General features: G+C 38.4%; 1 protein-coding gene across 1 annotated transcript; it reads right to left on the bottom strand.

The window, feature by feature from the left end:
- Positions 1-382: 382 nt before the first annotated feature.
- LOC109885202 (NLR family CARD domain-containing protein 3-like) lies at positions 383-24878 on the bottom strand. The gene is made up of 10 exons (XM_031821359.1): positions 24739-24878; positions 9242-9358; positions 9043-9127; positions 8684-8912; positions 7144-8383; positions 6592-7083; positions 6157-6330; positions 2031-2204; positions 1435-1481; positions 383-1006 (listed from the first exon to the last, which is right to left on the bottom strand). The coding sequence occupies exons 1-10, from the start codon at positions 24864-24866 to the stop codon at positions 459-461; spliced, it is 3234 nt and encodes a 1077-aa protein (XP_031677219.1). The 5' UTR covers positions 24867-24878; the 3' UTR covers positions 383-458.
- Positions 24879-25217: the final 339 nt, after the last annotated feature.

Genomic DNA, 25217 nt, shown 5'->3' with positions numbered 1-25217 from the left:
AGCTGTTCTAGAACCTGTGGTCCAGAAACTGATAAGCAACCACTGGTCCTAGACTGGTGCCCTGAATGGCATATGTTTTTTGAAAACGCCAATATGTGTGTGTGTGTGTCCAGTCTGAGTGTGTGTCTAGTGTGTGTGTGTCCACTATGTGTGTGTGTGTGAGTGTCAGTGTGTGTGTCTGTGTGTGTCCAGTGTGTGTGTGTGTGTGTGTGTGCACTAGAGCGTGTGTCTAATGTGTGTGTGTGTCCAATATGTGTGTGTGTCCAATGTGTGTGTGTGTGTGTGTGTATGTGTGTGTTTGTGTGTGTGTGTGTGTGTGTGTGTGTTTGTGTCCAGTGTGTGTGTGTGTGTGTGTGTGTGTGTGTGTGTGTGTGTGTGTGTGTGTGTGAGTGTCCGTCCAGTGTGTGTGTCTGTCCAGTGTGTGAGTGTCTGTGTGTGAGTGAGATAGTGTGTGTGTATCACTGGCACAGGGACACTGAGGAGTTCCAAATCCCAAAGGAATCATCATAAACCCTAAACCCTGGATAGAGGGGCTCAGTGAATGTGGAGGTGAATGTGATCAGGTGGGTCAGTGTGTCAGAGGAGACTCTGTAGAAGGACAGAGTGCCGGCTGGCCAGTCCAGATACACTCCTACTCTGTGGGGGCTGGAGGAGTGGACGTCTATGGTAGTGGGATTATTATTGTGACAGGCAATGTAACGGTTGTCACAGCAGTACAGGCTCCAGGACTTGTCATTGTATCCAAGCCAACATTCCTTAACCCCTCCTCTCCTGCTGATTCCTTTATATGTCACTCCTATATCAGCCCCTCTCCCACTCCACTCTACCTCCCAGTAACAGCGCCCAGTCAGACCCTCTCTACACAGCACCTGTCCACAGCCATCAAATCTCTCTGGGTGATCAGGATATGGCTGCTCCTCTGTCCTACATGTCACCTTTCTGTTCTCCTCAGACAGAGAGAGGCGTCTGTTTACTGTGTTTAGGTCCAGTGTGAGATCACAGACATCTGATGGATGAAACCAGACACAATATTAGAAATCATCATCATTCACATTAGAATGTTAACTCACTTTTCACTAATTCATTTAATGTAGATGTTTCTAGGTATCAAAAGGAGAAGTGAAGGTAACTTGAGACTTGTTGAATGATCATATGTTATACTGTATGGTAATATAAAACACACTGATTCCCAGTCATTGAGGGATATACACACACACACACACACACACACACACACACACACACACACACACACACACACACACACACACACACACAAAGCAACTCTTTGTACACTTTGGTGTCCCTGATTTCTGCTTCTGTAGAACTACAGCTGATATTTAATATGACCAAGTCAGTAATGATGTTGGTCTTTGACTTAACTTGAATTAAGACTTATTCTTAGTCATATTCTTCACAGCAGTCAACACTCACATTTTCTAAGTCCAGGTTTCATTCTGTTCTCTCCACCATGTTCCACACTGTAGCGGTAAGCAGAAGAACAGACAGTCATTGAGGAATACACATGAACTCACACACATACACACACGCACACGCACACACACACACGCACGCATGCACACACGCACGCATGCACACACACACACAAACACATGGTCAAGCGTGACACACGGCACACACGGTCAATGTTTGTCTGTGTGTGTGTCCAGTATGTGTGTGTGTGTCGAGTGTGTGTGTCCAGTGTGTGTGTGTGTGTGTGAGTGTGTCCAGTGTTTGTGTGTGTCCAGTATGTGTGTGTGTCCAGTGCGCGTGTGTGTGTGTGTCCAGTGTGTGTGCGTGTGTGCGTGTATATGTCCAGTGTGTTTGTGTGTGTCCAGTGTGTGTGTGTGTGTGTAATTCCAGTGTGTGTTTCACATACACATACATAGGAACACACTGGACACACAGGACACACACTCACACCCAGTCAGCATATAACTTTGTCCAAGAGGTGGTCAGAATGTTTGTCTTAACTAGCCTGATAAGTCCAACATGTCTGATATGAACATTGATATAAACCCTCTACATACTTGAGTTTCTCCAGTCTGCAGTGTGGATCCTCCAGTCCAGCAGAGAGCAGTCTGACTCCTGAGTCTCCTGGGTGATTGTAGCTCAGGTCCAGCTCTCTCAGGTGTGAGGGGTTTGACCTCAGAGCTGAGACCAGAGAAGCACAGCCTTCCTCTGTGATGAGACAGCCTGACAGCCTGCAAAGAGTCAAATCATATTAAAACCACACTGATATTCTTCGGTGGTGTGAACAGTGACAGTATATTTTTTCTAAATGTGCAGATTTAGATTGTATTGAGTATACAGTCCACAACATATCTATTTAGACAGTGAGGTATCAGATCTAGATTGTATTGAGTATACAGTCCACACCATATCTATTTAGACAGTGAGGTATCAGATCTAGATTGTATTGAGTATACAGTCCACACCATATCTATTTAGACAGTGAGGTATCAGATTTAGATTGTATTGAGTATACAGTCCACACCATATCTATTTAGACAGTGAGGTATCAGATTTAGATTGTATTGAGTATACAGTCCACACCATATCTATTTAGACAGTGAGGTATCAGATTTAGATTGTATTGAGTATACAGTCCACAACATATCTATTTAGACAGTGAGGTATCAGATTTAGATTGTATTGAGTATACAGTCCACACCATATCTATTTACACAGTGAGGTATCAGATTTAGATTGTATTGAGTATACGAATGCCGGCTAAACCAACTTACTACTCCCCGAGGATTTAAAACAAAAATATCCATATCTATTTAGACAGTGAGGTATCAGATTTAGATTTTATTGAGTATACAGTCCACACCATATCTATTTTGACAGTGAAGCTAACATTTTAAATGTTTCTCTGTACTCAAATGTTTCATATGAGGTGACAGTATATAATTACATTTAAAAAAAATAATAATACATTTGATTTAATTTAGGTAGAAAGGAGGCAGCGAACGGTTGAAAAGCATGCATTTGGTTTTACTAGCATTTAAGAGCAGTTGGAGGCCACGGAAGGAGTGTTGTATGGCATTGAAGCTCGTTTGGAGGATAGATAGCACAGTGTCCAAGGACGGGCCGGAAGTATATAGAATGGTGTCGTCTGCGTAGAGGTGGATCAGGGAGTCGCCCGCAGCAAGAGCAACATCATTGATATATACAGAGAAAAGAGTCGGCCCGAGGATTGAACCCTGTGGCACCCCCATAGAGACTGCCAGAGGACCGGACAGCATGCCCTCCGATTTGACACACTGAACTCTGTCTGCAAAGTAATTGGTGAACCAGGCAAGGCAGTCATCCGAAAAACCGAGGCTACTGAGTCTGCCGATAAGAATATGGAGATTGACAGAGTCGAAAGCCTTGGCAAGGTCGATGAAGATGGCTGCACAGTACTGTCTTTTATCGATGGCGGTTATGATATCGTTTAGTACCTTGAGCGTGGCTGAGGTGCACCCGTGACCGGCTTGGAAACGAGATTGCACAGCGGAGAAGGTATGGTGGGATTCGAGATGGACAGTGACCTGTTTGTTGACTTGGCTTTCGAAGACCTTAGATAGCTAGGGCAGGATGGATATAGGTCTGTAACAGTTTGGGTCCAGGGTGTCTCCCCCTTTGAAGAGGGGGATGACTGCGGCAGCTTTCCAATCCTTGGGGATATCAGACGATATGAAGGAGAGGTTGAACAGGCTGGTAATAGGGGTTGCGACAATGGCGGCGGATAGTTTCAGAAATAGAGGGTCCAGATTGTCAAGCCCAGCTGATTTGTACGGGTCCAGGTTTTGCAGCTCTTTCAGAACATCTGCTATCTGGATTTGGGTAAAGGAGAACCTGGAGAGGCTTGGGCGAGTAGCTGCAGGGGGGGCGGAGCTGTTGGCCGAGGTTGGAGTAGCCAGGCGGAAGGCATGGCCAGCCGTTGAGAAATGCTTGTTGAAGTTTTCGATAATCATGGATTTATCTGTGGTGACCGTGTTACCTAGCCTCAGTGCAGTGGGCAGCTGGGAGGAGGTGCTCTTGTTCTCCATGGACTTCACAGTGTCCCAGAACTTTTTGGAGTTGGAGCTACAGGATGCAAACTTCTGCCTGAAGAAGCTGGCCTTAGCTTTCCTGACTGACTGCGTGTATTGGTTCCTGACTTCCCTGAACAGTTGCATATCGCGGGGACTATTCGATGCTATTGCAGTCCGCCACAGGATGTTTTTGTGCTGGTCGAGGGCAGTCAGGTCTGGAGTGAACCAAGGGCTATATCTGTTCTTAGTTCTGCATTTTTTGAACGGAGCATGCTTATCTAAAATGGTGAGGAAGTTACTTTTAAAGAATGACCAGGCATCCTCAACTGACGGGATGAGGTCAATGTCCTTCCAGGATACCCGGGCCAGGTCGATTAGAAAGGCCTGCTCACAGAAGTGTTTTAAGGAGCGTTTGACAGTGATGAGGGGTGGTCGTTTGACTGCGGCTCCGTAGCAGATACAGGCAATGAGGCAGTGATCGCTGAGATCCTGGTTGAGGTGTATTTGGAGGGCCAGTTGGTCAGGATGACGTCTATGAGGGTGCCCTTGTTTACAGATTTAGGGTTGTACCTGGTGGGTTCCTTGATGATTTGTGTGAGATTGAGGGCATCAAGCTTAGATTGTAGGACTGCCGGGGTGTTAAGCATATCCCAGTTTAGGTCACCTAACAGAACAAACTCTGGAGCTAGATGGGGGGCGATCAATTCACAAATGGTGTCCAGGGCACAGCTGGGAGCTGAGGGGGGTCGGTAGCAGGCGGCAACAGTGAGAGACTTATTTAGTAGTTCGAACTGTTTGGGTATGGACCTGGAAAGTATGACATTACTTTGCAGGCTATCTCTGCAGTAGACTGCAACTCCTCCCCCTTTGGAAGTTCTATCTTGACGGAAAATGTTATAGTTGGGTATGGAAATCTCAGAATTTTTGGTGGCCTTCCTGAGCCAGGATTCAGACACGGCAAGGACATCAGGGTTAGCAGAGTGTGCTAAAGCAGTAAGTAAAACAAACTTAGGGAGGAGGCTTCTGATGTTGACATGCATGAAACCAAGGCTTTTTCGATCACAGAAGTCAACAAATGAGGGTGCCTGGGGACATGCAGGGCCTGGGTTTACCTCCACATCACCCGCGGAACAGAGAAGGAGTAGTATGAGGGTGCGGCTAAAGGCTATCAAAACTGGTCGCCTAGAGCGTTGGGGACAGAGAATAAGAGGAGCAGGTTTCTGGGCATGGTAGAATATATTCAGGGCATAATGCGCAGACAGGGGTATGGTGGGGTGCGGGTACAGCGGAGGTAAGCCCAGGCACTGGGTGATGATGAGGGAGGTTGTATCTGTGGACATGCTGGTAGTAATGGGTGAGGTCACCGCATGTGTGGGAGGTGGGACAAAGGAGTTATCAGGGGCGTGAAGAGTGGAACTAGGGGCTCCATTGTGAACTAAAACAATGATAACTAACCTGAACAACAGTATACAAGGCATATTGACATTTGAGAGAGACATACAGCGAGGCATACAGTAATCACAGGTGTTGAATTGGGAAAGCTAGCTAAAACAGTAGGTGAGACAACAGCTAATCAGCTAGCACAACAACAGCAGGTAAAATGGCGTAGACTAGGCAACGGGGCCAACAGATAGAACAAACAAGCAGAATGGAGTACCGTGATTAATGGACATTATCTGTTTCACCATTTAGAGAAATAAAAGCACTTTATGGATTTATTATTACAGTCTCCCCATTCGAAGAAGTCATAAATATTCTGACCAACTCACTTATAGTGTATTAAAGTAGTCAAAAGTTTAGTATTTGGTCCCATATTCTTTGAACACAATGACTACATCAAGCCTGTGACGCCATCATTGAGAAAGATCATGAATTAATCATGAATAATAATGAGTGAGGGAGTTAGAGGCTACAACAAAACATACTAACCAATCACCATTAACCTCAAATAAAAGGTGACACTCTGTACTATCTCCTAATTTGAAACATTATATCTCAAATCGAAAATGCTGGAGCACAGCACCAAATTTAAAACTGTAAGCTTCACTGTCCAAACACATATGGTGTCTGGTAAACACATGTGGATCTGGTGAACAGTTATCACTTGTTGACCAACTACAGGAATACTGACCTCAGAGTCTCCAGTTTACAGTGGGGATTCCCAAGTCCATCAGAGAGCAGCTTCACTCCTGAATCCTTCAGGTCATTGTTACTCAGGTCCAGCTCTCTCAGGTGTGAAGGGTTTGACTTCAGAGCTGAGACCAGAGAAGCACAGCCTTCCTCTGTGACTCCACAGTCTGACAGCCTGCAAAGAGATCATCATGACTTCACAAACACGCTGTTAATTTAACGATTAGTGTAGAAGGACAATTTCAGATGCATTTGGTTTATTCTCTCAAACAGCATATATATTCATGTTCCGTCTCCTAGAATTGTACGATCATAATGTTATGTAATGTGAAAATCAATTAATTGGCATAAAAAGAATTTCAATAATAAATATTTTTTTCTCAACTGAATATTTCTTCCTGATGATTAGTTCTTATATGTCATTTTATTTACTCACAGAGCAGCTCTGGAGGCTTTGACCACTGGCAGCAGCTTCAGAAGACCTTCCTCTGATCTGGAGTATTTCTTCAGGTCAAACACATCCAGCTCCTTTTCTGAAGTCAGCAACACAAAGACCAGAGCTGACCACTGTGCAGGTGACAGGTTGGGTTCTGAGAGACTTCCTGATCTCAGGTAGCTTTGGATCTCCTCCACTAGAGAATGGTCATTCAGTTCATTCAGACAGTGGAACAGATTGATGCTCCTCTCTGGAGAGGGATTCTCCCTGATCTTCTTCTTGATGTACTTGACTGTTTCTTCATGGCTCTGTGAGCTGCTTCTTGTCTTTGTCAGTAGACCTCGTAAGTGCTTCTGATTGGACTCCAGTGAGAGGCCCAGAAGGAAGCGGAGGAAAAGGTCCAGGTTTCCCGTCATACTTTGTAAGGCTTTATCCACAGCACTCTTGAAGACTGTACATTTAGGCTTGTGTCTTTTCCTCACAGAAAGATTCCTGGACGTTGATTGAGGATTGGCCATTAGATTCGCATTGTTGTTGATGAATGAGAGGAACACATATACAGAAGCCAGAAACTCCTGAATGCTCAGATGCACGAAGCAGTACACCTTGTCCTGGTACAGCACACATTCCTCTTTAAAGAGCTGTGTGCACAATCCTGAGTACACTGAGGCTTCATTGACATCAATGCCAGCCTCTTTCAGGTCTTCTTCATAGAAAATCAGATTGCCCTTCACAAGCTGTTGAAAAGCCAGTTTTCCCAGTGACAGAATGCTCTCTTTATTCCAGTGTGGACCTGTCTCTTCTTTCCCAAGATACTTTTCATTCTTCTGTTTGGTATGAAACACCACAAGGTGTGTGTACATCTCAGTCAGAGTCTTGGGCATCTCTTCTCTCTTATGTTTCAGCATGTCTTCAAGGACTGTTGCAGAAATCCAACAGAAGACTGGAATGTGGCACATGATGTGGAGGCTCCTTGATGTCTTTATGTGTGAGATGATTCTGCTGGCCAGGTCCTCATCACTGAATCTCTTCCTGAAGTACTCCTCCTTCTGTGGGTCATTGAACCCTCGTACCTCTGTCACCTGGTCAACACACCCTGAAGGGATCTTATTGGCTGCTGCAGGTCGGGTAGTTATCCAGAGGAGAGCAGAGGGAAGCAGATTTCCCTTGATGAGATTTGTCAGCAGAACATCCACTGAGGTTGACTCTGTGACGTCCCAACAGATCTTGTTCTTCTGGAAGTCTAGGGGCAGTCGGCACTCATCCAGACCATCAAAGATGAACAGAACTTTGTACTTGTTGTAGTTGGAGATTCTTGAAACTTTGGTTTCCATTGAGAAGTGATTAAGAAGTTCAATTAGAGTGTGTTTGTCCTCTTTCATCAAATTCAGCTCCCGAAAAGGGAATGAAAATACAAATTGGACATCCTGATTTGCTTTTCCTTCAGCCCAGTCCAGAATGAACTTCTGCACAGAGACTGTTTTTCCAATGCCAGCGACTCCCTTTGTCAGCACAGTTCTGATAGGTTTGTCTTGTCCAGTTAAGGGTGTGAAGATGTCGTTACATTTGATTGCAGTCTCTGGTCTTGCTTGTTTCCTGGTTGTTGTCTCAATCTGTCTCAGCTCATGTTCATTATTGACCTCTCCTGTTCCACCCTCTGTGATGTAGAGCTCTGTGTAGATCTTATTGAGAAGTGTTGGGTTTCCTTGTTTAGCGATTCCCTCAAATACACATTGAAACTTCTTCTTTAGATTAGATTTGAGTTCACGTTGGCAAATCACAGCGAGCTCATCTGAATGAAGAAATAACACAGAGGATATTAATATAACGCCTGTTTTAATAACTATCAATGTTTTCATAATCCAGACTGGTGTTATTATTATTGTTATTATTGATGGTATTATTAATGTTCTCTCTATCTCTCTCTAAATTAATCACCACAACACATCCCTGCTGCTTCTTGATGAGGTCACTAGATGTTGTGTTAAGGCTGTTACAATATCATTGAGTTACACAGCTACTTTAGCTGTACTTTAGCTACAGCTTTTAAATGTTATAAAACAGCATTCATCATGAGGCAGACAGCTCTTACTTTTCTCCAGTGTGTCAGCAAGCTCCTTCTGGTTCATTTTCCTCAGGATGTGCAGTGTGATCTTCAGAGCCCCCTCTCTGGCACTGCTCTCCTGCTTCTCATCTTCAGCATCCACCACTTCCTTATCCTGCTTCTGACTCTCAAAGCCTTCTGGGAGTTCTGGACAAAGATTCCTCTTGAACAGCCTCAGCTCGTTCTTCACAAATGTCATCATTTTTTCTTCAAGCAACTGAAATAAATCAAGTAAATAAGTTAAGCAAGATAATAAATGCTTTCTCATTAACACATTAATGAATGATTGACAGATCAACTTTACTTGAGATAACCAAGAAACAAATATACATAACAGGACCACATACACTGAATATGGAGGCCAGGTTTGTTTCATGACTCTGGGAAGACTGACAACTGAGCATCTCTGACTCCGATCTCTCCTGTTGGTTTCTGTGGACAAAACATGAGATTACATCAACAACAATAAATGGGAAAATGGGAGAGGAGAAATGACTAGAGACAGTGTTGTTAACTCACTGACCATGTACCAGGAGTTCTTCTTACCTTTGTTCAGTAGAATAGTTTCCCTCTCTAAAGTATATAAGAGCATCCATAGACCGGTCACTCTTCATGGACACACAGCTGGGAACAGGGGAGGCTGGCCTCTCCTGCTTGATTGGTCTTCAACACAACAGAGACAAACATTACATCTCTCTCTCTCATTACATCTCCTCTGAGCTCAGATATGGAAACTTTATATCACTTTACAGAAATGTTTGCAAATTAGCTTTGGTATACAGTGCCTTGCGAAAGTATTCGGCCCCCTTGAACTTTGCGACCTTCTGCCACATTTCAGGCTCCAAACATAAAGATATAAAAATGTATTCTTTTGTGAAGAATCAACAACAAGTGGGACACAATCATGAAGTGGAACGACATTTATTGGATATTTCAAACTTTTTTAACAAATGAAAAACTGAAAAATTGGGCGTGCAAAATTATTCAGCCCCTTTACTTTCAGTGCAGCAAACTCTCTCCAGAAGTTCAGTGAGGATCTCTGAATGATCCAATGTTGACCTAAATGACTAATGATGATAAATACAATCCACCTGTGTGTAATCAAGTCTCCGTATAAATGCACCTGCACTGTGATAGTCTCAGAGGTCCGTTAAAAGCGCAGAGAGCATCATGAAGAACAAGGAACACACCAGGCAGGTCCGAGATACTGTTGTGAAGAAGTTTAAAGCCGGATTTGGATACAAAAAGATTTCCCAAGCTTTAAACATCCCAAGGAGCACTGTGCAAGTGATAATATTGAAATGGAAGGAGTATCAGACCACTGCAAATCTACCCAGACCTGGCCGTCCGTCTAAACTTTCAGCTCATACAAGGAGAAGACTGATCAGAGATGCAGCCAAGAGGCCCATGATCACTCTGGATGAAAAAAGAAAAAAAAGAAAAAAGAAAAGAAAAGAAGAAAAGATAAAAAGATAAAGATATCCATAAAAAGTGTCATTTAAAGTTTGCCACAAGCCACCTGGGAGACACACCAAACATGTGGAAGAAGGTGCTCTGGTCAGATGAAACCAAAATTGAACTTTTTGGCAACAATGCAAAATGTTATGTTTGGCGTAAAAGCAACACAGCTCATCACCCTGAACACACCATCCCCACTGTCAAACATGGTGGTGGCAGCATCATGGTTTGGGCCTGCTTTTCTTCAGCAGGGACAGGGAAGATGGTTAGAATTGATGGGAAGATGGATGGAGCCAAATACAGGACCATTCTGGAAGAAAACCGGATGGAGTCTGCAAAAGACCTGAGACTGGGACGGAGATTTGTCTTCCAACAAGACAATGATCCAAAACATAAAGCAAAATCTACAATGGAATGGTTCAAAAATAAACATATCCAGGTGTTAGAATGGCCAAGTCAAAGTCCAGACCTGAATCCAATCGAGAATCTGTGGAAAGAACTGAAAACTGCTGTTCACAAATGCTCTCCATCCAACCTCACTGAGCTCGAGCTGTTTTGCAAGGAGGATTGGGAAATAATGTCAGTCTCTCGATGTGCAAAACTGATAGAGACATACCCCAAGCGACTTACAGCTGTAATCGCAGCAAAAGGTGGCGCTACAAAGTATTAACTTAAGGGGGCTGAATGATTTTGCACTTTTTCAGTTTTTGATTTGTTAAAAAAGTTTGAAATATCCAATAAATGTCGTTCCACTTCATGATTGTGTCCTACTTGTTGTTGATTCTTCACAAAAAAATACAGTTTTATATCTTTATGTTTGAAGCCTGAAATGTGGCAAAAGGTCGCAAAGTTCAAGGGGGCCGAATACTTTCGCAAGGCACTGTATCACACACTACAGTTGAGGTGCAATGAGAAAGTCATTCTGCTTTGAAAGATGATAAACTTGTAACATCACTTTTGAGCAAATGTCCTTTGAATATTTTGGTACCTGCTGCAGAGCTCTTCTTTGTCTACAGGGCTTTACTTTGGCAGATAATGTTAATTTAAAAATATATATTTATATATATATATATATATATATACACACAGTGGGGCAAAAATGAGTCAGCCACCAATTCTGCAAGTTCTCCCACTTAAAAAGTTGAGAGACGCCTGTAATTTTCATCATAGATACGCATAGATATGCCATACACGGCATCAAATTGGTCTGCATGGCTGTCGTCCCAGAAGGAAGCCTTACAAACACCTGAGACCTTGTAACACTAACGAGTCACATGACAGCGGGTAGGGAAACTGGCTAATTGGGCCCAATTTTGACATTTTCACTTAGGGGTGTACTCACTTTTGTTGCCAGCAGTTTAGACATGAATAGCTGTGTGTTGAGTTATTTTGAGGGGACAGCAAATCTACACTTTTATACAAGCTGTACACTCACTACTTTACATTGTAGCAAAGTGTCATTTCTTCAGTGTTGTCACATGAAAAGATATACTCAAATAAGTACAAAAATGTGAGGGGTGTACTCACTTTTGTGATATACTGTTTATATAATATATATATATTTAATTATCTAAATGTATGGTGTTTTTAGTCATTTGAATTGTCTGTTATGATATAACGGTTATTTATTATTTTATTTTTTTTGTAAGTGGTAAAATGAACTAGAACATTTTGTATTTTGCAATTCTGAGTAATTACTACTTTAGTAAATAATTACACATTATTCAGTACTACTGCAGTTGCTACATAATTCCAATAGATGGCAGCATAAAACCAGGAAAACTCCTGTGTGCTTCTTCCTGTCCCTTTGCTAAACACAAGAGGAAGCACTGAAACAGCATTTAACAGATTACTGTGGAGTAAAGTAATAGAGTAGAGTAAGTAGAATAATATAATAATATAATGATGATTCATGTTTATTATTTCCTGGTTTTATGATCATGTTGAGAAAAACATATTTTCATTCATTGTCAAATTCATCAACCAGCATCAAGCTGCTCTGCCTTCTCGAGCAAGTAGTCAACTTATCCCCACTAAAAAGGTGGTGTTGTCACACGATTATCAATAAGCCTGAAAAGGAATTTAGTCACCTCTGGTCTAGAAAAATGTATTTTCCAGGTACATTCACGGTCAAATTTATCAACCAGCTTCGAGACACTCTGCCTTCTCTCGCTAGTAGTCAACTCAGCCCCGCTAAAAAGCTTGTGTCGTTACTCTGCCTTCTCCGGGGGATGTTGAGGTAAATTTACTAACCGGGAGGGTTGAATGATGTAATTTATTGGAGGGCTGGAAGACGCACTCTCGAGGTTGTTTACTCACAATATCAGATATTAAGATGATTTTTATAATGAATGTATACTGAGGTTGAGGTTCTGACTAGTGATTATTTACCCGGGGTTCAATACCTGCTATAGTCACTATTTTTTTGCTCTCCCAATAGCAACACAGCCCTAATATGAGATATATAGCTAACTAAAGTAATGAGTGACCATTTTAGAAAATAATGGGAATCATATAGTCTGTAGTTGTATGCTATTTTATGTCAATCATATTGCTGCTTGTAGCCTGTAACTGATGCTTCGTGGTCTTATGCTGCCATCTATTGGAAATTTAGCAATTAGACGTTCTTAATTCACGTACAGACATTGGTGATGCAGCTGAGAAATAAAGAGTATTTTTCTTGTTAATAATTCCTTAGATCAGTATCAAACCTGCCCCATCTAACCACGCCAGTTGCTGGACGTTCACATAGAGTTTCCTTGGTCAAACCACAATTGAAAAATACAACTAATGTGGCTTGTTTATCAAGTGTTCTGCCCTGCAATAATAAATATAATAAAATAACAAATTATAATGGTATTCACTAACACAATGTTATTACTAAAATAGTTTCTAAAAGAGTTTTAGGCTACCCTATCCTAGATTTGGGGTTAGGGGTTAATGCTAAAATAGGTCATACGTAGGGTTAGATGCTGATGTAAAAAGGGCTTTATAAATACGTTTGATATCTTCCTCCTTGCTGTCATATGGATGTGAGGAGGAGGGAGAGAGAGAGAGAGGGAATGGTTCTTTGTGACATATGCTGATGTGAAAAGGGCTTTATAAATACGTTTGATATCTACCTCCTTGCTGTCATATGGATGTGAGGAGGAGGGAGAGAGAGAGAGAGGGAATGGTTCTTTGTGACATATGCTTTATAAATACGTTTGATTGATTTTTAGGTTTGTTCTTTTTAAGGCCAAAAACCATATGGGTTGAAATGTCTCTTTCTCCTCCCTGTGGCCTTCTGTGGGTACTACATCACTCATTTGTGACACTTGCTAGGCTCATAATCCCTGTGGCCTTCTGTGGCTACTACATCACTCATTTGTGACACTTGCTAGGCTCATAATCCCTGTGGCCTTCTGTGGGTACTACATCACTCATTTGTGACACTTGCTAGGCTCATAATCCCTGTGGCCTTCTGTGGCTACTACATCACTCATTTGTGAAACTTGCTAGGCTCATAATCTGAGGTAGAATTTTGTTCATGATTACCTAACTAGGGACATAAGGTAATATTATGAAACTGGACTAAATGGGGGATGCAATTAACATGTTTTTATCAGAAAAAAAACGCATTGTTAAAAATGTCATGTGTCCAGCCTCCTTGAGGCGCCCCGAAAACAATATTCAAAGGTTCGGTCCTTGGACACAGAAGGGGTTAAACACTAAAGTTACCGTCCATCTAGTGAAGAGAGGAGAACCGGACAGAGGTAGCCAGCATCCGTCAACGAGAGAGGGAGAAGCCTCACCGGGATTTAACAGGTGGAAGAAACAACCGGGGAGCTCCATCGGTCCACAACAAATGCAGACAGCCGGTGATGATGTAGTGGTAGCTATGGTAACTAGGATGCTGCTGGTAGAGTAGCTAGCTAGCTTACCGAGCTGTACCGGCTAGCTAGGATAACTAGGATGCTGCTGGTAGAGTAGCTAGCTAGCTTACCGAGCTGTACCGACTGATGATGTAGTGGTAGCTATGGTAACTAGGATGCTGCTGGTAGAGTAGCTAGCTAGCTTACCTAGCTGTACCGACTGATGATGTAGTGGTAGCTATGGTAACTAGGATGCTGCTGGTAGAGTAGCTAGCTAGCTTACCGAGCTGTACCGACTAGCTTGGTTAGTTAGCAGGTCGTTCGTCATCATCGATGATGATGATGAATCCGGTGAACCACAAATTGAAACAAGGATAGAGAGTGAAAAGGATCTGGCTACACTCACACTGTCCCTCAAAGCAATTTGAACAATAAACTTTGGTGTCAACAATGTAGTGAACTCCATCATTATTCCCCAAGATCAGCCCACTCTGCGCGTAACGTGACAATATGCTTGGCGCCACACCGAACGTGGATGTACATGAGCAGTGCCACACAATAGACTAAACCCAGTCTTTAAAGTGGGCTACATCAGTAATATTCGTTTTTTATTATGTAAAACAAAACATATTCCTTTCGTAAACAGTTTTTTGAGATCTGGGTCCATATCCACAAAGCGTCTCAGAGTATAAATGTGGGTGTTATAACTGTTGAGAATAAAGACATTTTAGTCCTACTCTTATGGGTATAAATTAAAGTTATGCATTAAAGCCTCTTCATTCATCTAGTTGGAAGATATTTAGGACACCTCATGAGCTGTAAGAGGTACGAGCAGGTGTCTGGATAATAGCCTCATCAGCTGTCCTAACCAGTTAAGAGGTACCAGCAGGTATCTGGATAATAGCCTCATCAGCTGTCCTAAGAGGTACCAGCAGGTATCTGGATAATAGCCTCATCAGCTGTCCTAAGAGGTACCAACAGGTATCTGGATAATAGCCTCATCAGCTGTCCTAAGAGGTACCAGCAGGTATCTGGATAATATCCTCATCAGCTGTCCTAAGAGGTACCAGCAGGTATCTGGATAATAGCCTCATCAGCTGTCCTAAGAGGTACCAGCAGGTATCTGGATAATAGCCTCATCAGCTGTCCTAAGAGGTACCAGCAGGTATCTGGATAATAGCCTCATCAGCTGTCCTAAGAGGTACCAGCAGGTATCTGGATAATAGCCTCATCAGCTGTCCTAAGAGGTACCAACAGGTATCTGGATAATAGCCTCATCAGCTGTCCTAAGAGGTACCAGCAGGTATCTGGATAATAGCCTCATCAGCTGTCCTAAGAGGTACCAGCAGGTATCTGGATAATAGCCTCATCAGCTGTCCTAAGAGGTACCAGCAGGTATCTGGATAATAGCCTCATCAGCTGTCCTAACCAGATCACTGACATTATAATTCCAAGTGGGGAACTCAGGCCTCTTTCTAGAGCTCCGACCTGAAGATCACTGACATTATAATTCCAAGTGGGGAACTCAGGCCTCTTTCTAGAGCTCCGACCTGAAGATCACTGACATTATAATTCCAAGTGGGGAACTCAGGCCTCTTTCTAGAGCTCCGACCTGAAGATCAATGACATTATAATTCCAAGTGGGGAACTCAAGCCTCTTTCTAGAGCTCCGACCTGAAGATCACTGACATTATAATTCCAAGTGGGGAACTCAGGCCTCTTTCTAGAGCTCCGACCTGAAGATCAATTACATTATAATTCCAAGTGGGGAACTCAAGCCTCTTTCTAGAGCTCCGACCTGAAGATCACTGACATTATAATTCCAAGTGGGGAACTCAGGCCTCTTTCTAGAGCTCCGACCTGAAGATCACTGACATTATAATTCCAAGTGGGGAACTCAGGCCTCTTTCTAGAGCTCCGACCTGAAGATCACTGACATTATAATTCCAAGCGGGGAACTCAGGCCTCTTTCTAGAGCTCCGACCTGAAGATCACTGACATTATCATTCCAAGCGGGGAACTCAGGCCTCTTTCTAGAGCTCCGACCTGAAGATCACTGACATTATAATTCCAAGTGGGGAACTCAGGCCTCTTTCTAGAGCTCCGACCTGAAGATCACTGACATTATAATTCCAAGTGGGGAACTCAGGCCTCTTTCTAGAGCTCCGACCTGAAGATCACTGACATTATCATTCCAAGTGGGGAACTCAGGCCTCTTTCTAGAGCTCTGACCTGAAGATCACTGACATTATAATTCCAAGTGGGGAACTCAGGCCTATTTCTAGAGCTCCGACCTGAAGATCACTGACATTATAATTCCAAGTGGGGAACTCAGGCCTATTTCTAGAGCTCCGACCTGAAGATCACTGACATTATAATTCCAAGTGGGGAACTCAGGCCTCTTTCTAGAGCTCCGACCTGAAGATCACTGACATTATAATTGCAAGTGGGGAACTCAGGCCTCTTTCTAGAGCTCCGACCTGAAGATCACTGACATTATAATTCCAAGTGGGGAACTCAGGCCTCTTTCTAGAGCTCCGACCTGAAGATCACTGAAATTATAATTCAAACTTCTCAGTTGTCTTGAAAGCACCATTATTCCAGAGAATGACAGACTTTGATGACAAAATTTGCCCACAAGTACAACCACCGCGCCACTCCACCCTACATGAAACATCCCTTATTTTCAGTGTTTCTACAATTCCTCAAGAGGAAACTGTATGGTGTAAAAACTATTGGGTTTTGACAGCAATGACAAAAACATGACAGATAAATTCAAAATGAGAGGCTACAAGGACAAAACTCTTGATGCTGCAATGATGAAGATATCTCAAAAACCAAGAGAGGAATTACTAGAAAACAACAACCGTCTTTTGCACCAAGTTTACCAAGTAGGAGGGAGAAAATGTAAGCAATCCTGAAAAAGCACTGGCATATTCTACAATCAGAAAACAAATCACACACCTCTTCAAGTAACCCCCACTGGTGGTCTATAAGTGTGGCGTTGAGCATGTTGCTCTACCAAGGAGAGGAGGTAACATGGAGATCCTACTACTACAAAGGGAGGCTTGCTGGATATCCTAAAAACATTGACCCCTAGTGGTGTGAATATTGACTTTGATCTCAGGCCCTTCATATGAACAATTCTCTCTTTAAAATTGATATCTTCTTTCGACAGCTTATCAGAGAGCATCCAATATGTTCCTCCTGGTGATGATGCTTATTATGCATTAAGAACCAAAAGATTACATGGAACCAAAAATGAATTGAAATAGGAAACAATTAAATATGTGAAATTGAACTAAACAATAATGTATGTTGATGCTAATATGATGTACAATATTCAGTTGTGTTTTCATATGATAACAATAGACTAATATATTCAATATGTTATATACTATTGTTTTTGTTAACAGTTTCACTCAATTCATTCTAATTAACTTAATAATTATGACACACCCCTCTCTATTGTCATTGGTTGCACTAATTGCACTGTTTGTCTACATAACCTGGTTCAAGTATTCATGACATCACCCTGAAGATGATGTCCAATAAATTACTGGGAGTTTATATATGGAGTTTATACATGGAGTTTATATATGGAGTTTATATATGGAGTTTATATATGGAGTTTATATATGGAGTTTATACATGGAGTTTATATATGGAGTTTATATATGGAGTTTATATATGGAGTTTATATATGGAGTTTATATATGGAGTTTATATATGGAGTTTATACATGGAGTTTATATATGGAGTTTATATATGGAGTTTAGGTATGGAGTTTATATATGGAGTTTATACAGTATATGGAGTTTATATATGGAGTTTATATATGGAGTTTATACAGTATATGGAGTTTAGGTATGGAGTTTATACATGGAGTTTATACATGGAGTTTATATATGGAGTTTATATATGGAGTTTATATATGGAGTTTATACAGTATATGGAGTTTATATATGGAGTTTATACATGGAGTTTATACATGGAGTTTATACATGGAGTTTATACATGGAGTTTATATATGGAGTTTATATATGGAGTTTATATATGGAGTTTATACATGGAGTTTATACATGGAGTTTATACATGGAGTTTATACATGGAGTTTATACATGGAGTTTATATATGGAGTTTATATATGGAGTTTATATATGGAGTTTATACAGTATATGGAGTTTATATATGGAGTTTATATATGGAGTTTATATATGGAGTTTATACAGTATATGGAGTTTATATATGGAGTTTATATATGGAGTTTATATATGGAGTTTATATATGGAGTTTATATATGGAGTTTATATATGGAGTTTATACAGTATATGGAGTTTATATATGGAGTTTATATATGGAGTTTATATATGAAGTTTATATATGGAGTTTATATATGGAGTTTATATATGGAGTTTATACATGGAGTTTATACATGGAGTTTATATATGGAGTTTATACATGGAGTTTATACGGTATATGGAGTTTATATATGGAGTTTATACATGGAGTTTATATATGGAGTTTATATATGGAGTTTATATATGGAGTTTATACATGGAGTTTATATATGGAGTTTATACATGGAGTTTATATATGGAGTTTATATATGGAGTTTATATATGGAGTTTATATATGGAGTTTATACATGGAGTTTATACATGGAGTTTATATATGGAGTTTATATATGGAGTTTATATATGGAGTTTATACAGTATATGGAGTTTATACATGGAGTTTATACATGGAGTTTATACATGGAGTTTATACATGGAGTTTATACATGGAGTTTATACATGGAGTTTATATATGGAGTTTATATATGGAGTTTATACATGGAGTTTATACAGTATATGGAGTTTATACATGGAGTTTATATATGGAGTTTATACATGGAGTTTATATATGGAGTTTATACATGGAGTTTATACATGGAGTTTATATATGGAGTTTATACATGGAGTTTATATATGGAGTTTATACATGGAGTTTATACAGTATATGGAGTTTATACATGGAGTTTATATATGGAGTTTATATATGGAGTTTATATATGGAGTTTATACATGGAGTTTATATATGGAGTTTATATATGGAGTTTATATATGGAGTTTATACATGGAGTTTATATATGGAGTTTATTCATGGAGTTTATATATGGAGTTTATATATGGAGTTTATACATGGAGTTTATACAGTATATGGATTTTATATATGGAGTTTATACAGTATATGGAGTTTATATATGGAGTTTATACATGGAGTTTATATATGGAGTTTATATATGGAGTTTATATATGGAGTTTATATATGGAGTTTATATATGGAGTTTATATATGGAGTTTATACATGGAGTTTATACATGGAGTTTATATATGGAGTTTATATATGGAGTTTATACATGGAGTTTATATATGGAGTTTATACATGGAGTTTATACAGTATATGGAGTTTATATATGGAGTTTATATATGGAGTTTATATATGGAGTTTATATATGGAGTTTATACATGGAGTTTATATATGGAGTTTATATATGGAGTTTATATATGGAGTTTATATATGGAGTTTATATATGGAGTTTATATATGGAGTTTATATATGGAGTTTATATATGGAGTTTATACATGGAGTTTATATATGGAGTTTATACATGGAGTTTATACATGGAGTTTATATATGGAGTTTATATATGGAGTTTATATATGGAGTTTATACATGGAGTTTATACAGTATATGGAGTTTATATATGGAGTTTATATATGGAGTTTATATATGGAGTTTATACATGGAGTTTATATATGGAGTTTATACATGGAGTTTATATATGGAGTTTATACATGGAGTTTATACATGGAGTTTATATACGGAGTTTATATATGGAGTTTATACATGGAGTTTATATATGGAGTTTATACAGTATATGGAGTTTATATATGGAGTTTATATATGGAGTTTATACAGTATATGGAGTTTATATATGTAGTTTATATATGGAGTTTATATATGGAGTTTATACATGGAGTTTATACATGGAGTTTATATATGGAGTTTATATATGGAGTTTATATATGGAGTTTATACATGGAGTTTATATATGGAGTTTATATATGGAGTTTATACATGGAGTTTATACATGGAGTTTATACATGGAGTTTATACAGTATATGGAGTTTATATATGGAGTTTATACATGGAGTTTATACAGTATATGGAGTTTATACATGGAGTTTATACATGGAGTTTATATATGGAGTTTATATATGGAGTTTATACATGGAGTTTATATATGGAGTTTATACATGGAGTTTATACAGTATATGGAGTTTATATATGGAGTTTATATATGGAGTTTATATATGGAGTTATATATGGAGTTTATACATGGAGTTTATATATGGAGTTTATACATGGAGTTTATACATGGAGTTTATATATGGAGTTTATATATGGAGTTTATATATGGAGTTTATACATGGAGTTTATACAGTATATGGAGTTTATATATGGAGTTTATATATGGAGTTTATATATGGAGTTTATACATGGAGTTTATATATGGAGTTTATACATGGAGTTTATATATGGAGTTTATACATGGAGTTTATACATGGAGTTTATATATGGAGTTTATATATGGAGTTTATACATGGAGTTTATACATGGAGTTTATATATGGAGTTTATATATGGAGTTTATATATGGAGTTTATATATGGAGTTTATACAGTATATGGAGTTTATATATGGAGTTTATATATGGAGTTTATACAGTATATGGAGTTTATATATGGAGTTTATATATGGAGTTTATATATGGAGTTTATACATGGAGTTTATACATGGAGTTTATATATGGAGTTTATATATGGAGTTTATATATGGAGTTTATACATGGAGTTTATATATGGAGTTTATATATGGAGTTTATATATGGAGTTTATACAGTATATGGAGTTTATACATGGAGTTTATACATGGAGTTTATACAGTATATGGAGTTTATATATGGAGTTTATACAGTATATGGAGTTTATATATGGAGTTTATACATGGAGTTTATACAGTATATGGAGTTTATATATGGAGTTTATATATGGAGTTTATATATGGAGTTTATATATGGAGTTTATACAGTATATGGAGTTTATATATGGAGTTTATACAGTATATGGAGTTTATATATGGAGTTTATATATGGAGTTTATATATGGAGTTTATACAGTATATGGAGTTTATACATGGAGTTTATACAGTATATGGAGTTTATATATGGAGTTTATACATGGAGTTTATACAGTATATGGAGTTTATACATGGAGTTTATACAGTATATGGAGTTTATATATGGAGTTTATACATGGAGTTTATACAGTATATGGAGTTTATACATGGAGTTTATACAGTATATGGAGTTTATACATGGAGTTTATACATGGAGTTTATACAGTATATGGAGTTTATATATGGAGTTTATACAGTATATGGAGTTTATACAGTATATGGAGTTTATATATGGAGTTTATATATGGAGTTTATATATGGAGTTTATACAGTATATGGAGTTTATACATGGAGTTTATACAGTATATGGAGTTTATATATGGAGTTTATACATGGAGTTTATACAGTATATGGAGTTTATACATGGAGTTTATACAGTATATGGAGTTTATACATGGAGTTTATACATGGAGTTTATATATGGAGTTTATACATGGAGTTTATACAGTATATGGAGTTTATATATGGAGTTTATACATGGAGTTTATACATGGAGTTTATATATGGAGTTTATACATGGAGTTTATACAGTATATGGAGTTTATATATGGAGTTTATATATGGAGTTTATACATGGAGTTTATATATGGAGTTTATACATGGAGTTTATACAGTATATGGAGTTTATATATGGAGTTTATATATGGAGTTTATACATGGAGTTTATATATGGAGTTTATACATGGAGTTTATACAGTATATGGAGTTTATATATGGAGTTTATACATGGAGTTTATACAGTATATGGAGTTTATACATGGAGTTTATACAGTATATGGAGTTTATATATGGAGTTTATACATGGAGTTTATACAGTATATGGAGTTTATACATGGAGTTTATACAGTATATGGAGTTTATACATGGAGTTTATACATGGAGTTTATATATGGAGTTTATACAGTATATGGAGTTTATATATGGAGTTTATACATGGAGTTTGTATATGGAGTTTATATATGGAGTTTATACAGTATATGGAGTTTATACATGGAGTTTATACATGGAGTTTATATATGGAGTTTATACATGGAGTTTATACATGGAGTTTATACATGGAGTTTATACATGGAGTTTATACATGGAGTTTATACATGGAGTTTATATATGGAGTTTATATATGGAGTTTATACATGGAGTTTGTATATGGAGTTTATATATGGAGTTTATACAGTATATGGAGTTTATACATGGAGTTTATACAGTATATGGAGTTTATATATGGAGTTTATATATGGAGTTTATACATGGAGTTTATATATGGAGTTTATACATGGAGTTTGTATATGGAGTTTATATATGGAGTTTATACAGTATATGGAGTTTATATATGGAGTTTATACATGGAGTTTATATATGGAGTTTATACATGGAGTTTATACATGGAGTTTATACATGGAGTTTATATATGGAGTTTATACAGTATATGGAGTTTATATATGGAGTTTATATATGGAGTTTATATATGGAGTTTATATATGGAGTTTATACAGTATATGGAGTTTATATATGGAGTTTATACATGGAGTTTATATATGGAGTTTATACAGTATATGGAGTTTATATATGGAGTTTATATATGGAGTTTATATATGGAGTTTATATATGGAGTTTATACAGTATATGGAGTTTATATATGGAGTTTATATATGGAGTTTATATATGGAGTTTATATATGGAGTTTATATATGGAGTTTATATATGGAGTTTATACATGGAGTTTATATATGGAGTTTATATATGGAGTTTATATATGGAGTTTATACAGTATATGGAGTTTATATATGGAGTTTATATATGGAGTTTATATATGGAGTTTATATATGGAGTTTATATATGGAGTTTATACATGGAGTTTATATATGGAGTTTATACATGGAGTTTATACATGGAGTTTATACAGTATATGGAGTTTATATATGGAGTTTATATATGGAGTTTATATATGGAGTTTATATATGGAGTTTATATATGGAGTTTATATATGGAGTTTATATATGGAGTTTATACATGGAGTTTATATATGGAGTTTATACATGGAGTTTATACAGTATATGGAGTTTATATATGGAGTTTATACATGGAGTTTATATATGGAGTTTATACAGTATATGGAGTTTATATATGGAGTTTATACAGTATATGGAGTTTATATATGGAGTTTATATATGGAGTTTATATATGGAGTTTATATATGGAGTTTATATATGGAGTTTATATATGGAGTTTATATATGGAGTTTATATATGGAGTTTATATATGGAGTTTATATATGGAGTTTATACAGTATATGGAGTTTATATATGGAGTTTATATATGGAGTTTATATATGGAGTTTATACAGTATATGGAGTTTATATATGGAGTTTATACAGTATATGGAGTTTATATGGAGTTATAATGGAGTTTATATATGGAGTTTATATATGGAGTTTATATATGGAGTTTATATATGGAGTTTATATATGGAGTTTATATATGGAGTTTATAGAGTTTATATATGGAGTTTATACAGTATATGGAGTTTATATATGGAGTTTATATATGGAGTTTATATATGGAGTTTATATATGGTGGGACTCAATGTATTATTTATATCTTATAGTTTATTAGCCGTTAGTCAGAACCTCCACATAAAAAAATATCTGGGTGTGCTCCAGCTCATGTTTTCTATTGGAAAAACTATTGGAACCATTTCCCTGTTTGACCGCTAGGTGTTATGGGTATCATGACACCTCCACTGTGGGGCTCTACAAAACTATTGGAACCATTTCCCTGTTTGACCGCTAGGTGTTATGGGTATCATGACACCTCCACTGTGGGGCTCTACAAAACTATTGGAACCATTTCCCTGTTTGACCGCTAGGTGTTATGGGTATTATGACACCTCCACTGTGGGGCTCTATAAAACTATTGGAACCATTTCCCTGTTTGACCGCTAGGTGTTATGGGTATTATGACACCTCCACTGTGGGGCTCTATAAAACTATTGGAACCATTTCCCTGTTTGATCGCTAGGTGTTATGGGTATTATGACACCTCCACTGTGGGGCTCTATAAAACTATTGGAACCATTTCCCTGTTTGACCGCTAGGTGTTATGGGTATTATAACACCTCCACTGTGGGGCTCTATAAAACTATTGGAACCATTTCCCTGTTTGACCGCTAGGTGTTATGGGTATTATGACACCTTCACTGTGGGGCTTTATGGCGCAAATTAAATGGGATAATCTAGAGAATGTGACAATATTAGTTTAATCTTGCTGTGATGTTCAGTAAAATGTAAAAACACTAAACTCTATTTAAAATGTAATGTCTTAGAACAGTAATATTTTACACACCCATCAGCCTTCATTTCTCATGAAAAAACACAACTGTGAAAAGATGGTGGACATTGTGTTTTGGATATAAACAATTCATAAAATCTTTAAAAAATGGTCCTCTCACCTCTTAGATTTGGTGCCATGTTCCCCAGAGACATTCCTTTTAGAGGCAGGGCCCCCCTTCTCTCTCTCCCCAGAGAGACTCATTTTAGAGGCAGGGCCCCCCTCCTCTCTCTCCCCAGTGAGTCTCATTTTAGAGGCAGGGCCCCCCTCCTCTTTCTCCCCAGAGAGACTCATTTTAGAGCACTGATCCCTAAACAGAGATCCAGCATGTTGGTTGTGGTTAACACAGTGACAACTAAACAGAGATCCATCATCTTGGTTGTGGTTAACACAGTGACAACTAAACAGAGATCCAACATGTTGGTTGTGGTTAACACAGTGACAACTAAACAGAGATCCATCATGTTGGTTGTGGTTAACACAGTGACAACTAAACAGAGATCCAACATGTTGGTTGTGGTTAACACAGTGACAACTAAACAGAGATCCAACATGTTGGTTGTGTTTAACACAGTGACAACTAAACAGAGATCCAACATG

Source organism: Oncorhynchus kisutch, unplaced genomic scaffold, assembly GCF_002021735.2.
Source record: "Oncorhynchus kisutch isolate 150728-3 unplaced genomic scaffold, Okis_V2 scaffold3966, whole genome shotgun sequence".
NCBI classification, from domain to species: domain Eukaryota; kingdom Metazoa; phylum Chordata; class Actinopteri; order Salmoniformes; family Salmonidae; genus Oncorhynchus; species Oncorhynchus kisutch.
The sequence above is the reverse complement of the archived record's forward strand: the minus strand, read 5'-3'. Positions and strand labels throughout refer to the sequence as shown.